This window comes from Pteropus medius, unplaced genomic scaffold, assembly GCF_902729225.1.
Source record: "Pteropus medius unplaced genomic scaffold, Ma_sr-lr_union100, whole genome shotgun sequence".
Lineage (NCBI taxonomy): Eukaryota > Metazoa > Chordata > Mammalia > Chiroptera > Pteropodidae > Pteropus > Pteropus medius.
In genome coordinates, this window is record NW_024344253.1 from 6795929 (window position 1) to 6811797 (window position 15869).

At 52.9% G+C, this 15869-nt stretch overlaps 5 protein-coding genes across 8 annotated transcripts in view; 3 read left to right on the forward strand and 2 right to left on the reverse strand.

The window, feature by feature from the left end:
* Positions 1-1671, forward strand: part of LOC120607940 (platelet glycoprotein Ib alpha chain-like) — a 4478-nt gene extending 2807 nt beyond the window's left edge. Inside the window, exons 2-3 of the mRNA XM_039869785.1 lie at positions 18-395; positions 631-1671. Of these exons, the coding sequence (XP_039725719.1) occupies positions 637-1671 (1035 nt within the window). The 5' untranslated portion in view covers positions 18-395; positions 631-636. The remainder of the gene's footprint in view (positions 1-17; positions 396-630) is intronic.
* Positions 1672-2026: 355 nt separating this feature from the next.
* Positions 2027-4211, forward strand: LOC120607941 (platelet glycoprotein Ib alpha chain-like; the record flags this gene model as incomplete). The annotated part of the gene is made up of 1 exon (XM_039869786.1): positions 2027-4211. A coding segment is annotated over one exon (735 nt), but the record flags the coding sequence as incomplete, so codon positions are not given.
* A 774-nt stretch (positions 4212-4985) lies between these two features.
* On the reverse strand, positions 4986-7779 carry SLC25A11 (solute carrier family 25 member 11). Its single transcript, XM_039869663.1, has 8 exons — positions 7520-7779; positions 6764-6916; positions 6474-6680; positions 6220-6310; positions 6047-6137; positions 5862-5961; positions 5730-5781; positions 4986-5594 (listed from the first exon to the last, which is right to left on the reverse strand). Exons 1-8 carry the CDS (start codon positions 7612-7614, stop codon positions 5439-5441), a joined length of 945 nt encoding a protein of 314 aa, XP_039725597.1. The 5' UTR covers positions 7615-7779; the 3' UTR covers positions 4986-5438.
* A 69-nt stretch (positions 7780-7848) lies between these two features.
* RNF167 (ring finger protein 167) lies at positions 7849-12461 on the forward strand. Of its 4 annotated transcripts, none has more exons than XM_039869662.1 (10): positions 7853-8045; positions 8180-8675; positions 8759-8839; positions 10029-10102; positions 10264-10351; positions 10517-10607; positions 10812-10917; positions 11061-11154; positions 11816-11896; positions 11974-12461. In XM_039869662.1, the coding sequence occupies exons 2-10, from the start codon at positions 8639-8641 to the stop codon at positions 12270-12272; spliced, it is 951 nt and encodes a 316-aa protein (XP_039725596.1). In that variant the 5' UTR covers positions 7853-8045; positions 8180-8638; the 3' UTR covers positions 12273-12461. The 4 variants fall into 4 exon arrangements, with proteins under 4 accessions (XP_039725595.1, XP_039725596.1, XP_039725593.1 ...); XM_039869659.1 differs by having other exon boundaries at positions 7857-8045; positions 10029-10154; XM_039869661.1 differs by lacking the exon at positions 10264-10351 and having other exon boundaries at positions 7849-8045; positions 10029-10215.
* Positions 12462-12944: 483 nt separating this feature from the next.
* On the reverse strand, positions 12945-15788 carry PFN1 (profilin 1). Its single transcript, XM_039869672.1, has 3 exons — positions 15512-15788; positions 13876-14068; positions 12945-13272 (listed from the first exon to the last, which is right to left on the reverse strand). Exons 1-3 carry the CDS (start codon positions 15641-15643, stop codon positions 13175-13177), a joined length of 423 nt encoding a protein of 140 aa, XP_039725606.1. The 5' UTR covers positions 15644-15788; the 3' UTR covers positions 12945-13174.
* Positions 15789-15869: the final 81 nt, after the last annotated feature.

Below are 15869 nucleotides of genomic sequence, written 5' to 3' on the forward strand. Positions count from 1 at the left end.
TGAGAAGGCAGAGGGAGGTGAGGGTTAAAATTAGGCAACTCTAAGAATGTCACTGTGAAGGGGAAGTGAGAATGACAGCTGGAAGATTCCTAAAAGCTGGATGAGGCTGGTGGTTGTAGGAGTCCACTCCCAATTTCCCTAGTATAGAAAGAAAGTGGGAGAAAGTAGAGCCCAAAGGAGGCCTTGGGGGAAAGTTGTGGAAAGGGATGATAAGGGCCAGTGTCCGGGAGGGAGACTGTTCACTGGGTCACAGGAATCCCTATCAGGGTGCCATTTCCTCCCCATCCCCATCCCCTTCCTGCCTCTGACCAGGCCCTCCGTGGAGTTGGAAGAAAGAAGGACCGAGTCACACCCTGGAAGAAGTTCTGTGCCCTCGGAGGTTTTTCTGCCTACCCGTAAGCTGGGGTTGGGGTTAGGGGAAGAAGGGTTCTGAAGGAGGGATAAGAGCTAAGGACCTTGAGCTAGCAGTTTAGGCTTTGGGGGGCAAGGGTAGGAGAGGGGAGTGGAGAGGATGGGAGGTGGGGGAGCCGAGTTTCTGGAAAAGATCCTGGAGGCTTCAGTGAGGGCTAGAGCCAGGGGGAATGTGCTGGGGGCCAGTTGGGAATCCACTCAAGCTCCCCTTGCCCACAGGTCCCCATGCCTCTCCTCCTCTTGCTGCTCCTCCTGCCAGGCCCTTCACACCTCCAGTCCACCTGTGAGGTCACCAAAGTGGCCAGCCAGGTGGAAGTGAACTGTGATAATCTGGGACTGAAGGCGCTGCCTCCAGACTTACCAGCAGACACAAACATCCTCCGCCTGAGTAAGAACTCCTTGGGCACTTTTTCCACAGCGCCCCTGGTGCGTCTGACTCACCTCATTCAGCTGCACCTGGGTGACAGCAAGCTGACCAACCTGCAGGCTGATGGGAAGCTGCCATTGCTGGAGACCCTGGAAATGCCTCATAATAATTTGAAAAGCCTGCCCTTGCTAGGACAGGCATTGCCAGCACTCGTTACCCTGGATGTCTCCTTCAACAAGCTGGACTCATTGTCTCCTAATGCCCTGGATGGCCTGAGCCAACTCCATGAGCTCTACCTGTGTGGCAATAAGCTGAAGACTCTGCCTCGCCAGCTCCTGGCACCAACAACCCGACTGAGGAAGCTTAATCTGGCTGACAATAAGTTGGAGGACCTTCCCCTTGGGTTCCTGGATGGGTTGGAGGAGCTAGACACCGTCTACCTCCAAGGGAACTGGCTGAAAACAATACCAAAGGGCTTCTTTGGGGACCTCCTCCTGCCTTTTGTTTTTCTCCACAACAACCCCTGGTTCTGTGACTGCAACCTCCTCTATTTCAGTCACTGGCTGCAGGACAATGCCAACAATGTCTACATATGGAAGGAGGGTGTGGACGTCAAGGCCATGACCCCCAAAGTGGAGAGTGTTCAATGCGTCAATATACCCGACACATCCGTCTTTGCCTACTCAGGGGAGGGCTGCTCCCCCCTCAGTCATGGGGATGACCCAGGCGACTATGATAATTACGAAGAAGAGAACCATAAGGGTGATACGGTGCCTGCTACAAGGGCTGTGGTCAGGTTCTCTACCAACACCAAAGCCCATACAACCCACTGGGCCTTACACTATGAAGAATTTTCTGTTTCTTGTGAACAGCCAGCCAGAGAAGGTCACTGAAGTGAAGACCGTCCCTGACCTCACCCAGAATCTGCATTCCTGCGACTCAAAGCCACTACTGGATCACCGCAGCCGGATCACCCCCAGAGACCTCAGCCCCACCCCAGGAGACCTGAGCTGGGACCATCTCAGAGACCTGAGCCCAGACCCGGCCTGACCAGAACCCTTAACTCAGAACCCACCACAGCCCGACCGCCTCAGAACCCCACAGCCCCATGCCAGACCTGCAACTCCAGAGATCACACAACTCTGACACCTCAAGACCCTGGCCTCAGAACCCTAGACCACACTCAGACCCACAGCCCCAGCCCTCAGACCCACAGCTCAGAATCCACCCAGCTCCTGACCTGGAACCCACAACCTCAGACACTACAACCCTAATGACCATGGAAACCCACAGCCTCAGAATCCATCACAACTCCCCACAACCTCAGAATCCATCACAACTACCTCAGAACCCACAACCCCAACCACTCCAGAACCCACAACCCCAGAACCCACCACAACTCAGACCACTTCAAAGCCCACAACCCAGACCACCTCAGAACCAACCATTTTCTTAACTACCACAGAACCTACCTTACTCCCTACTATCTTAGAAACCACAACAATCATCTCTGAGTTTGTCAACATCCTGAAGGTTCGTGGGGTGGCTCAAGGGAATGTGTATAGCTCCAGAAACGACCCTTTTCTTAACCCTAACTTTTGCTGCCTCTTCTCCCTGGGTTTCTACATCTTGGCTCTCCTCTGGCTCCTGTTTGCCTGTGTGGTTCTCATCTTGCTCCTGATCTGGGTCTGGCACATGAAACCACAGGCCCTAGACTTCAGCCAGTCTGTTGCCTTGGCCACAGTCACGCATACCACACATCTGGAGCTGCAGAGAGGAAGGCAAGTGACAGTGCCCCGGGCCTGGCTGCTTTTCCTTCGAGGGTCACTCCCAACTTTTCGCTCCAGCCTCTTCTTGTGGGTCCGTTCCAATGGCCGTGTGGGGCCTCTAGTGGCAAGACAGTGGCCCTCAGCCCTGAGTCTGGGTCGTGGTCAAGACCTGCTGGGTACAGTGGGCATTAGGTACTCTGGCCACAGTCTTTAAGCGTAGCTGGTTTGGGCACCTTGAGAGGCTCTGATGGGTTTTCCTATTGGGATCTAGCTGGGGGTGGGTGGGTAAGCACAGGGTCAAGGGGAGGTCTTAATTACTTTTCCTTCATTAGAAGCCTTCTCTTCACAACACTAGAATACAACCTCAGACCTAGAAAACCGCGATGGGTAGTGGAATGGAGTTGTGTGGGTCACAGAATAAAGCTCCCAATCTACATGGGGATGGGGGGCAGGGCGGTGTTCTCAGACCATTAGGTTACTACCACTTCTGGGAAGTTTTAGGAAAAAGCAAATAAACAGATTAGAGCTTGGTCCACACATTTATCTGAGTACTGAAAATTTGTAGAGATTTATCAAGATGTGAGCCCTGATTGTCTCTGGGTGATGTAAATATGGTTTTCCTTTACTCTGCTTAGCATTTTTTAGTTTCCTACTATTACATATTGTTTGTATAATAAAAAAACTTCAAAAAGAAAAATTAGGTTCTTTTGGAGAGAGTGACTGGGGCACCTGTCACTAGCATTTTCAAGGCCCCAACTGCCCTGACCCTAGGTGCTCTACTCATCCAAAAAAGCTCTAGTCTTAGCCTGTACTTCCCCTGCCTTGGGTACCTACTTCTCTCCTCCAGGGGTTACTACCCTGCAGGACACCCCAAGCACCAGTTTCAGCTCAAGATCTGTTTAGTGACACTGCTGAGGCATAACTGCCTGTGACCCACAATACTAGGAACAAAGGTGGGCGATCGCCCAAACCTGCGGCCTCAGAAATGTGGCTCTCCTGCTCTCCCTAGGTGAGTGGGACAGGGGCAGGGTGTGCACTGTGTTGGTGGGTCTTACTGAATAGTCTCCGTTTCTGGTTCTCAAGCTAAGATGCAGGTAAATGGAACCTACTTTTCTCTTCTGGTGCCACAGATTCTGCCATTCCCCTTACCACATTTGACGGGGCCTTCTCTCCTGCCCTGTTTCTCACACTGAGGCCTGAGGCCCTGAATGAGTGAAGACTGAGTCTTCCATAGATTCCCCCCCGCCCAGATGGTAATAGAGGAATCTTCCTAACTTGAAAACCTGACTGCATCTCTCCTGTTTTGAACCCTTCCCCAGATAGACAAACTCTTGAGCTTGGCAATCTATTCCTGTGCACTGACCCATCGAACAGTCCAGCTTTTTCTCTAACATTTTACAGCCTGTGCTCCAACTATTGCAAACTGCACATAGATCACCTGCTCCCCAGCCTTTCTCCTTCAGCCAGGAGGGCTGCCCCATCCCACTTCTCCAGCCAGTCTGCTACTGTACACAGGTTTCTCCTCCCTCACGCTGGGCCAGGCACTTCAAGTTACCCAGAAACTGTTTATTGCTATACTCCCAGCTCTCCAACTGCTCCTGTGTCATCTTTCCTCCTGCACTTGTAACTCCTTAAGTACAAGGTTCAGGCCTTGTTTCAAAGTGGCCACTGTGGCCCAGACCAGCATGTACACGGAGTGGTTAAGGAGAGAGGCAGAGGTGGGAGGGCCCAGCAGGGATGCCAGGTTGCTGAGCTCCACCTCTTCTATTGACGATGCTCTGCCAAGGGGACAGCTCCCACCTGCCGCCTGCCTGTCCCCTGGCCTGGCTCAGAAGGCTTCGGGCCTCACACTGCTCAACCCTCCTTCTAATTGACCTTCCCATGCCCTTTTATGCCCCAAGAAGTTCTTAGGCTCCCTGAGGGTAGGGCCTGGGAAGGTCTCTTTTCTAAAGATTTGGATAAGGCAGCTACTCTCCCCAGCCTAGGGTCCAGATCATGTTTCTGGCCAATACCCTCCAGTTTCCTCAAGCCTCCAGGCGTTGGGAGCCAGGATCCTGTGCTCACTCCCTCAAGCTCTGCCCCTCCACCATCCACAGGTTGGCCTTCCCTTTCATACTCTTTATCCCTCCTTCTCTGCCACAGAAACAGTCACCAGACCCCGGAGACTTTTCCTGGAGATTACAGTGAGATGACTTGTGCTAACTTGTACGTCTGTCTGTTCTCAGGCAAGTGGCTGGGAAGCAAGACACAGGGCCCAGATTTTGGTTTTCTTCACCCTGTCAGCTGCTGCAACAAGGCTGATTTACATAGTATTTGCATAAAACCAGTAGGTGCTTTTTCTTTAATAAATTTTTCTTAAAAACTCCAATTCCTGTTCTCTAAGAGCACCCACTTCTTTGTTCAGTATCCCCCCGCACCAGCCCCCAGAACTCTCCAGATTTGGGGGTGGTGTCATCAATCCAATTTATTGAGGTGGAAGGAGGGAGGGCCACATCCTCCCACTGCATACCCTTTCACCAACTTGACCGTTTCTGCTCTATCCAGTCCCCTCAGCTCTGCCTTAGTTTCCCTACTGAGAAGGGGGATCTTCTGCTGTCCTATGTGCCCTGAAACTAACATCCAAGAGGAGGCTGGAAATCCTCAAGGAGTTTCTCAGCTCCCCCCAAGGCAAGCCAGGAATGGAGAGGTCATGAGGATCAAGACAAGCAGGGCAAGCTGGAGCAGTAGGACAGACCAAAATCCTTTACCGCAGAGGGGGAAACCACACTGTGGAGGGAAAATAAATAGAGAGGCCAAGGGCAGCAGTCCAGGCCCCCCCAGGGATACGATGACTGTAGGAGCAGCAGGCGAGTGGGAGCCCCAGCACACCGGCTCCAGGGCCCTCGTCTGCTTCAGCCACTGAGAAAAAGATGCTTGTAGGCCTTGTTCATCTGCTCCAAGAAGATGAAGGTGAGGACGGTGTGGGGACCCAGGCGAGCATAGTATGGCGTAAAGCCCTTCCACAGGCTGAAGAAGCCCTCATAGCGGACGACCTTCACCAGCACGTCCTAGACAGGCAGGCAGGCAAAGGCGCTGGAGCTAGGACCTGGCCTCTCGGGCCCTGGCTCTCATACCCAGGTACCTTCACAGCCCTCCCAGGGAATCCAATCCTCGAGCCCAGGCCCCCAGCCCTGCTTCCTCACCAGCCCATTTTTGTATTCCGGCTTCCCATCAATCATTCGCATGTTCTGAATCCTGAAGGAGAGAAGGTCACAGTATGAAAGACATAAATGAAGCCCTCTCATCCCTCTCCAGGTCCAGGCCTGCAGACTCACCGAGTCTTGACAATGTCCACAGGCATGGAGGCAGCAGTGGTGACCAGGCCACTGATCATGCTGGCACAGAAGTGGCACAGGATGTTGTCAGAGAAGTAGCCTGGGGAGGCAGAGCAGGGGGTGGCAGTCAGCTCTGAGCTGTCCCAGGCCAAGCTGGGAGCTGAGGGCCCAGCTCTGGGTCTCACCTGAGTCCAGTAAGAACTGCTTGGATTGGGAGTAGGAGGCAAGTTGGGCAGCATTGACAACAACAGCCCGAGCCATGGTAGGGATGCAGCCCTGGGTAGAGAAGGAAGTGGGGGAGTCAGAAATGCTCCAGACCTGACCCCTCATCCCCTAAGTAGCCAGTCATTTCACTCACCCTCCATAGTGTGGGGACCCCCTCCTCCCGGGCGATTCGAATCAGGGCATTAAACACGTTTTTGTAGCCACGGCGCTGGTCAGCTGGAAGTCTGGTGGTAAGGTAGGGAGAGGCCAAGCTCAGGACAAACTATCCTTCCCCGCAGGAGCAAAGAAAGGGAGGACAGAATGCTCTGCTCTAGCTCTAGGATAAGTAGTCCTTAATCTGAGGTTCCAGGGAATGGATCTGGAGGTAGGCTCAGACCTGGAACTCACCGACCATCAGCGGTCATGCGGATAAGAGCCACTTCAGCTGGTGTTCCCACAAAGGCACCGGTTGCACCTGCAGTCATGCCAATCAGCGCCTTCAGCAGAAAGCCAGGAGGTGTACCATCAGCTCCAGTCAGGCGCTCAAACAGCACAGTATAGATACCAAGGCGAGTGGTGGTGTAGGTGGCCTGGCGCAGCAGGCCAGCTGATAGCCTGGGGAGTGAAGGGGTCAGTGTATCCGGCCCAGATCTGGAGCTGCCAACCTGCACCCTACCCCCATACTATGGCCCCAATACCCAGTGTAAATGCCCCTCAGCCCTTCTGCCTTCAGGATGCTGGTCAGGGCATGGAAGCTGGTTTTGTACTCTCGTGTCTTGGCTCCTTCTCCACTCAGCTGCATTCGGTTCTTCACCAGGTCTAGGGGCTGCACAAAAACTGTAGCTCCCATCCTGGGGGAAGACAGGGGTTGGAGTCAAGAGCCAGGTGTCTCACATCTACCAAAATCCACTGGAGCCTGGCAACAAGGGGTCACAAAGAGCAGGGACTACCATGCAACTGACTAAGTGTTAAATAGACTGGTAGACGTGTATTAAGTCTTTGCATGTACTAAAAGCAATGGATCTGAAAAGTCCAGTAGGGGCCACACAATGAAAGTGCTCCATGCAGCTCCAAGGAGGTCAAGCAGTGATCTGGAACTGCATACCGTCCGACTCAAGGAGGGGAGGTTGGCATTCATGACCTGGGATTTCACGTAATCCGTCAGGAGCCATGTAATGACCTGGAACCCGATAAGGCCTGGCAAAGCCAAGCAATGGGTTGGGAAACTTAAGAGGCCCGGCATGAGCCATGCAATGACCCTGCATGCAGCCCAACAGGGGCTGTGCAATAGATGAAAAGATCTTAGCATCCCGTGAAGGATCTCGCAAAACACTGGGAACGGCGCTGAACCTGTGCGGGTTCGGTTCACTGCAATAGATCACAAGATGAACTGGGCCCGGTTCTTTGCACCCGTCCCTTCCTCCTCTTTTCCCATCCCTGGGGCCTGAGCTTACCCGGCCAGGCCCCCGAACAAGAACTTGATAGACTTGGGGGATGTACGGGGCTTCCCGTCCATCCCGCCGGTCCCGGGGCTCGCCGTCGCCGCCATCACTACTCAATGACCCTCGGCACTCGGTCCCGTGCGCGCACGGCCCCGCTCGCGCCCAAGGTGACACCGCGCGCGCAACGGGACGAGGGCGCGCGCGCACGCTCCGCCGGCTCAGGCCCAGCACCAGCTGAAAGTTGGCGCAGGCGCACAGAGCAAAGGCGGCCGGAAGTAAGGCGGAGCTGAAGGAAGAGCTTCAAAGATGGGTGCGGGAAGGGGTGTGATAATTTAGGAAGTCAGAGCAAAGGCGTACTTTGTACCGAATTGGAATCGCGGGAAATTAGAGGTTGATTGAAATCTCGCGAGATCAAGTATGCTAGGCTAGACAGAGATCTCTCGCGAGAGATACATGATTTCAGCAGGTGGGAGGGGTGTGGTGAGGACTCTCGCGAGACCTGAAGGTACCGCGGCGGTGGCGGCCAGGGGTAGGAGAGGTTTGTAAAGCGGGAAGCTCCAGGAACCGGGCAGTAAAAGGGAAGCGACTAGGTCGTCTTCTGGGACTTCGGTGCTCCCTTCATCTTCAGGCACTCCCTCCAATTCTAACCTTTTCTTTTAACCGGCCTTTTAGGACCGGAAGTCCTTCATCTTGAGCGTCCAATGCTGGAAGCGGCCTGACTTTTTTCTCCGGAAACCCTTTTCCAGGGCCTGGGAAGGCTGCCCACCTGGCCGGAAGTCCCACCTCCTTGAGTTCCCCCACCCTTCCAGAAGTTTGTCACCTGTGCTTACCTCCGTTTTCTTTGCCCGTTTTATTCCTGTATCAGGAAAGGATACATTTAGTACTTCTCTCCTAGCTCCACTAAACGGGTTCGATATTTCACTCCCCGAGTCCGGGTTCCTTCCCCCCGCCTCCATGTAGCTGGGAAGTGGGACCTGGGGGTGGTTGGACCCCTAGGATCTTGGAGGGGCGGAGAGGGCGCAGAACTCCGCTTCTGCTCCTGCTACCAGGACGCGGCCTCCTCAACCACTCCCCTCCCGCTGCCATGCACCCTGCGGCCTTCCCGCTTCCTGTGGTTGTGGCCACTGTGCTATGGGGAGCAGTCCCCATCCAGGGTCTCATTCGAGCGGTGAGTTTGAAGGGCAGATGGGGGACGGGAGCTAAGAGAGCGGTTGGAGGCTGAAGGGGGAACATGAACTCTCTTGTCTGCAGACCTCGGACCACAATGCCAGCATGGACTTTGCAGATCTCCCAGCTCTCTTTGGGGCTGCCTTGAGCCAGGAGGGACTTCAGGTGATTTTCTAACCATTTTCCTGTTTCCCTAAATCCTCCATCCTGGATAGGGTTTTGAGGAGCCTTGCTCTTGCATGAAGCTGGAGGTAGAAAAAGCAAGTTAGGAATTAAGTGCATGAGCACATCTAGTGTGGAATCCAGATTAGAGGGAGAAAGCATAATCTACTAGAACTCCGAGCATTGTGAAGGAGACTGAAAGTGAACCAAAATAAAAGGCAGGGCAAAGTGGTGCTTATCAGTAGTATCTCTGGAATCAGTTTCTGGTTTTATGATCTTGAACTAAGTTAATTATCTTTCTAAGCCTTTGTTTTGCTGTAATGTAGGATAACAGAAGTTATTAGGGTTATTGTGAGGATTAAATTAGGTAAGCAATTTTGTAGTACTTCATCACAAAGATTGTCACACAGTAAGAACTCAACTGGGCCACAGATAATCAGTATAGTTGTGTGTCTACCAAGTAAGTTTTAAAGATCTTACTGGCTTCATCCAACAATTCACAAATTGGGCAGCATCCCAAGTACAGGTAGAAAGAGCTATACAAACTGAAAGATTTTATAGGCAGAAGGGAGCAGGACAAGAAAGTTATAATTGCAAAAAGCTGATTGTTTGTGGCAAGGTCACCCTTCTTTAGGCAGGGGTCTATCAAGCAGGTCTCTCACTAGTGACCAGACAATTCCAGATTGCCTTAAATAAGATTCCATTCCTGGGGGAGGCTGAAACTGTAATTGAGTCAGGTGTTAAATATCAGTTTGGTGACATGCGGCTTAGCACTAGTGACTCCATTTTAGGCCTCTTGTCTTTTTTAATACAGGGGAGTATGTTCTGGAGAAGGAAATGTGAAATGGAACTTGAGAGAAAGTAACTTGGATGAGTGAAGAATTGATTTACAATCAGTGGGAAACTAGAAGGCAGAACAATTTCAATTAACTTGGAGTATGGGGTATAAGTTAGCTAATCTGGGACAGGGAGGATGATGGGAGGGTCTGGTAAAGGGATGTTGTTTGATCTAGTGGCATCTTTAGGAGGCTGAGAATAGGTATACTTCTGACTTAGGTGGGATGCTCAGACCCCAGGAATGAGAAGGAAGTGAAGGATACAGAACATGCAGTATGTGGGGACCATTGTGCTTGGTGGGCCTTGTGGGGAGCAGAACCTAGGAAGGTGAAATCTGTTTACTTCTTTTCCCCAGGGCTTCCTCGTGGAGGCTCACCCGGCCAATGCCTGCAGCCCCATTGCCCCACCACCCCCAGCCCCGGTCAACGGGTCAGTCTTTATTGCACTGCTTCGAAGATTCGACTGCAACTTTGATCTCAAGGTTGCTGAATATGGAGTGGGAGCTGGGAAGCTGAGGGTGAAAAAAGACACCAGGAATGAAGGTAGGTAAGGTCCATAATGGTTCCTTATCCCCTGCCTCGTCTCCCTAGGTCCTAAATGCTCAGAAGGCTGGGTATGGTGCAGCTGTGGTACACAATGTGAATTCCAATGAACTTCTGAACATGGTGTGGAATAGTGGTAAGGTTGGGAGATCTGAAAAGCTGGGTTTTCAGTAGAGCTCACACAGAGATGGTGGAGGGCTGAAGGCTTAGGGTGGGATGAAGCAAAAGAGCCAAATGCCAGGGTTACCAAAGGATTGGAGTGGAGAGTTGGATCCCCATTGTAATGCCCTGATCCCTGCAGAGGAAATCCAGCAGCAGATCTGGATCCCGTCTGTGTTTATTGGGGAGAGGAGCTCCGAGTACCTGCGTGCCCTCTTTGTCTACGAGAAGGGGTAGGATGTGTCCGTCCTCACTCTTCTTTCAGTAGTTCTATGCCAACCTGAAGCCCAAGCCTTAGGCCCTTCCTATTCAGTCTCTTTACTTTCTTTCGGTTCCCTTCCCCATCCATAGGCCTTGTCAAGAACCAGTTACTTTGTCACTCTTCTTTTGTCCCTTTGCTTTTCCTGTCCCTCTGATACTGGTGTTCTTTTTCACAGGGCTCGGGTGCTTCTGGTACCAGACAATAGCTTCCCCTTGGGATATTACCTCATCCCTTTCACAGGGATTGTGGGACTGCTGGTTTTGGCCATGGGAGCAGTGATGGTGAGTAGTAGCTCAGGAAGCATGGTGGGAAGAGCTGCGGCCTTTAAAGCCAGACAGGATGTGGGATTGAGATGGGGATGGTTTTGTACTGGATTATCCAGTTTTGTTCCCTAAAGCTGACCATCCACTCACCCTTTCCTCAGATAGTTCGTTGTATCCAGCACCGGAAACGGCTCCAGCGGAATCGACTGACCAAAGAGCAACTGAAACAGATTCCTACACATGACTATCAGAAGGGTGAAGGAAATAGGGGCGCCGGAAGGCCTTTCTCATAGCTTACCTGGTTCTGAAGGAGTTTGAGCCCAGAAACTAAGAGGCAAAGAAAGATGACAGGGAGATGTCAGCCTGAGATGCCACTTTTCCTCTTTTTACCCATACAATCAGGACAGGACAGGAACAGAATAGAAGGTAGAAAGCAAAGATGATTAAATGGAGTAGTTGGGGAAAAGGATAGAGGACCAACCTTGCTTATAAGGGAGAAGATGGAGAGAACAGAAAAATGGAAAGAGTCGGGGTGGGGTTGGGGGTGGGGGGATTCCATCTGAGAAGAAACAGGTGTGGAGAAGCTGGGTCTTGGGCCTGGAGCCTCCAGTGCCCATATAAGGCAATAGTAGAAGTCCTGCCCCGTTTCCGCTCCTCCCACTTTCCACCCTCACACCTCCCCCCAAAAAACCCACTTCCTTTCTTACCTCTGCTTCTCTGCTTGTCCTTCTAACCCCAAATTCATGTTCTATCCTGGCTTTACCCTGCCAGGCCCACTCTTAGCTTTTCCACAGCTCTGTAGAACCAGGAAAAATAAATTTTGCAAGGTTTAGCTTGACCACAGGCCTCTCAGGGTGAGTCCTTGGGGGCCTTGTCCAGAGTGGCTCAGTATAAGGACTCCTTTTTTCCTCCCCAGGGGACCAGTATGATGTCTGTGCCATCTGCCTAGATGAGTATGAGGATGGGGACAAGCTGAGGGTACTCCCCTGTGCTCATGGTGAGGCCTTCACTTCCTGTGTCATGCCCCCACTCCACCAGCAGGCATCAGGTTCTTCACCTCCTTCCTCTTGGCAGCCTATCATAGCCGCTGTGTGGACCCCTGGCTCACTCAGACCCGGAAGACTTGCCCCATCTGCAAGCAGCCTGTCCATCGAGGACCTGGGGATGAGGAGCAGGAAGAAACTCCAGGACAAGATGGTGATGAGGAAGAGGAACCAAGGGACCATCCTGCCTCAGAGCAGACTCCACTTCTGGGCTCCAGCCCCAGAGGTCCCACTTCTTTTGGCTCCCTAGCCCCAGCCCCCCTTATTTTCCCTGGGTCTTCAGCAGATCCCTCACCCTCCCCTTCCTCCTCAGCTGCCATCCTGATCTAATACCCTTTTGTCACTCCCCACCTGTGATGACCTATTTTGCACAGCCCCTTTCTCCCTCTAGTCTTCTGTTGAGGGGTAGGGGGCATTCTGCCCTAGGTTTCTCCCTTACCCAACCCCATCCTTTTGAGGGGGTTGGGAGCAGAAAGGGACTGGGTCTATTGGGTTAATAAAGTTGTTTTTGTCAACTAAGGAAGGGAGAGATCATTCTCACACAAGTGAACCTCTTACCTATTTGGGGAATTGCCCCTTTTTTTGCCATAAAGGGGCAGGGGAGTGCTGGGAAAGACTAACCTATAGTCACAGGGACAGTCCTAGCAGGCATTTGTTGTGACTCAGAGAGGGGGAGCCCCACCCACAGGAGGATGACTCAACTGGCCCTGCCTTGCCTGCAGGCCTGGACCCATTCTCTGGTCTGGATGACTATTCCATCATCTACCAAATGAACTAGCAAACTGAGGACCTAGAAATGAAAATGCCACTGTCAAAGGCTGGGCCACCTGGCCAGGTAGGCTTGAGGCAGGTGCTTATAGTCCTGGACATGGAGGCACGCTCAGATTTCTAGACTTTGTAGTACTTCAACCCCTCCTGCTCTCCTATCCCCAATAGGATAAAGGAGACAAGTCCCAGTGACTGCTGTCTATCCTCACACCCAGGCTAAAACCACACAGCACCTTGTTAGTAGAATCTTTTTTATTCAGAAAAAAAATTTCCAACCACACACAGGAGGGGTATGGGTAGGGGGAGGTCTATACGTCCAGCCCTGGCCCCCAGCCCATGTGGTTTTGGCAGCAATGAGGGGTGTGGGGTAATGGCCCAAAAAATAAAAATGGTATATGTGTGTGTATAGGAAGGAGAGGGGTGCAAAAGCAGTGTGGAGTGGTAGGGGGAAGGGAAAGACGAGGTCAGTACTGGGAACGCCGCAGGTGAGAGGCCATTTCATAACATTTCTTGTTGATCATACCGCCGTGGACACCTTCTTTGCCCATCAGCAGGACTAGCGCTGGAGGAAAGAGAGAGGAGGCTAGGACCCAGGTGTCACAATTCCACCCCCAGCCAGCTGTTCAGCAGCTGTCCAGCCCTGGGGTCTGTAACCCAACCTCATCTCTCCCAACCCCCTCCCAACACACACAGGCAGGCTGTCAGTCACCCTGAAACAATAGAGCTTTTCAAAAGGGGAAAATCAAGCTTGAAGACTGGAAGGGAACACACTAAAACTTAAGGGTCAAAGGCTCATATGGTTGACTCATGTTCAGGTTAAAAATGGCTGTGTATGAGCCCACCACCTCCAAGTTTTAACAAAAGGACTCAAAACATGAGAGCTAAGTGCTGGCTTATAACCAACAGTCTACCTCTTCCCAGATAATGAAATTTCTCATCTGAAAAGGCTCGAGGGAGTAAGGAACCTAAGAAGTAATGCAATTCAACTTTATATTCCAAGATGAGGAACTGAGACAGACTGGAGGGAGTACCAACGTCCCAAGAGTAGAAAGCTGGCCCAATCCTTCATACTGGGGAACCACACAGAGAAGAACCCAAAAGACTGACAAAAGGAGCTACATTAGGGATCTTGAAGCTAGAAAAAGGGTACGACTCAGAAACTCACTCTTGGCAGTCATGGTGACAGTGATATTGAAGGTGGGGGCTCCGCCGGTGCTCTTGGTACGAAGATCCATGGTAAATTCCCCATCCTGCAGCAGTGAGTCCCGAATCACAGAACATTTCTGGCCCCCAAGTGTCAGCCCATTCACGAAAAAACTTGACCGGTCTTTGCCAACCAAGACACCAACCTCAGCTGGCTGGAAGGGGAACCAAGCACTCATCAAGTTAGTACACCATGGTTCCCATCTTCTGCAAGGACCCACCTGCCTTCCACTTATCAGGGGAGCTAGAAACCGCCCTGGGGAAGAAAGGTGTGTGTGTTATGTGCTTTGGACACATCCATGAAATTTGAGAAATTCAGGACTGTTGCAAGTTTGTGCACAAAAAGATCAGGATCCTCAAATCCAGAGAATGACAACAGAAAAGGACGACATATTCTTCTGGAGACTTAGATCTCGTTTAAGAGGGACGGCAAACACAGGAAATAAAGAGCGCCAAAAGCTAATGCGGAGTGGAGTAGAATAGGGAGCCTTTGGATGCTCATAACTCTCCTTCAGGAAAAGCAGAAGCGAAGAGGGGAAGGGAGGGGGCGGGCAAAGCAGGAGAAGCAACTTTGCCCTTATTTGGTCAAAGGTTCTGAAGGAGTTGTTAGGGGCCCGGACGCCTGGGTCTCCAAGTAACCCAAAGTTTAGATTCAGGTATCTATGCCCCAAGATAAGGAAGTAGATTCCTGGGGGTTTTCGGGGAAAGTTGGAAAACTTTAGAAGGGGGCCCGGAGATAGATTGGGCACGCTAGCTCTCGGGTCTAGGTACCCCAGGGAATCTTTCTCCTCCCCCTTACACCCCAAATCCCCACATCCGGCCCCCTCCCGCCCGGAAATCCCCTTCCCCCCTTTTGAACTTCCGCTCCCCTCCCCACTTCCGGGCAGTGTGGACACGAGTGGTGGTGATGGAGACAGCAGTAGTCATTCCTTATTCCTTCACTTATACTATCCTAGAACTTCTCAAAGTTCCCTGGCTTCAGGCCCCAGGATGGCGCTAAGGAGGGGAAGACTTCCGGGATTGGTCTCACAGGAATGTTGAGTCTACCGCACCCACTTGGGGGGGGCGAGGGGACCTCGCTCTCTAACGGAGTTGGGAGGGGCGGGGAGCTCAGAGAGGACCGGTATGAGACCCAAACCACGCGACTTGGCTCCCTCCCGCATAGGGAGGAACAATGGTGGAAGGGACACGAGCTGGAGGCCGGAAGTAGAGTTGGGGGGTCCAGGGATCCTCAAGTCCCTTCTCAGTCACAATCCTTGGTAGAAACTACAGCGCGTGCCCGCCCCGCCCTGGATGAGGCGGAAGTGGGCCGCCGCACCGGGCAGCGCACCCCTCCCCGCCCTGTGCCCCGGATGTAACGCCCCGTCGCGGAAAGCGGGGCGGAGGGCGGGATGGGAGCCACCGCCTGGGGCGTAGGAATTAGGGGGCAACTGAGAGATCTGCCCACGTGCAGCCGCCGTTCGCGCTACTTCCAGGGCAAAGACCGGGTCACGCACAGCCTTTCACTGTCCTCCCTAGACCGCGCCCGCCCCCACCCAAGTCTCAGCCTCTGAGTCCAAGCCTGGCCGGACCCCCGGACCACGCAGGCCTCACAGTACCGTGATGTTGACGAAGGTTTTCCCGGGAACGGCGGCCCAGACGGAGGGCGAGTCCTTATAGCCCACGATGGCCGCGTCCTGACAGGTCCCGTCCGCCATGAGGTTGTCGATGTAGGCGTTCCACCCGGCCATGGCGCTGCTACTGGGGCTGCTCTCGGCGCTGCTGCTGGGGCTGCGGGCTGGGCTCGGGCTGGCGGGCGGGGGGAGGCGGAGAGCTTGGGGCACGCGCTGCCGTCCGGACCGTGGCTCTGCTAGCTGTGCAGCAGCCCTCGCACCGCCACTTCCTGCTCCTCCCCCCCTTCTAGATTTTTATTTGCAAAGGGAGGTAGGGGCGGGGCCTGCTCCCCATTCCCTCCTT

Excerpts from the sequence above, each read along its gene's own strand:
- RNF167 (XM_039869659.1), top strand. The coding sequence starts at position 8,592 with ATGCACCCTGCGGCCTTCCCGCTTCCTGTGGTTGTGGCCACTGTGCTA. Across the intron at positions 8,676-8,758 it reads TCCAGGGTCTCATTCGAGCG|ACCTCGGACCACAATGCCAG; the intron begins GTGAGTTTGAAG and ends TCTTGTCTGCAG. Across the intron at positions 10,155-10,263 it reads ACTGCAACTTTGATCTCAAG|GTCCTAAATGCTCAGAAGGC; the intron begins GTTGCTGAATAT and ends TCGTCTCCCTAG.
- SLC25A11 (XM_039869663.1), bottom strand. The coding sequence starts at position 7,614 with ATGGCGGCGACGGCGAGCCCCGGGACCGGCGGGATGGACGGGAAGCCC. Across the intron at positions 6,917-7,519 it reads TTGTTCGGGGGCCTGGCCGG|GATGGGAGCTACAGTTTTTG; the intron begins GTAAGCTCAGGC and ends GTCTTCCCCCAG. Across the intron at positions 6,681-6,763 it reads CTGAGGGGCATTTACACTGG|GCTATCAGCTGGCCTGCTGC; the intron begins GTATTGGGGCCA and ends TTCACTCCCCAG.
- PFN1 (XM_039869672.1), bottom strand. The coding sequence starts at position 15,643 with ATGGCCGGGTGGAACGCCTACATCGACAACCTCATGGCGGACGGGACC. Across the intron at positions 14,069-15,511 it reads AAACCTTCGTCAACATCACG|CCAGCTGAGGTTGGTGTCTT; the intron begins GTACTGTGAGGC and ends TTCCCCTTCCAG. Across the intron at positions 13,273-13,875 it reads TGTCACCATGACTGCCAAGA|CGCTAGTCCTGCTGATGGGC; the intron begins GTGAGTTTCTGA and ends TCTTTCCTCCAG.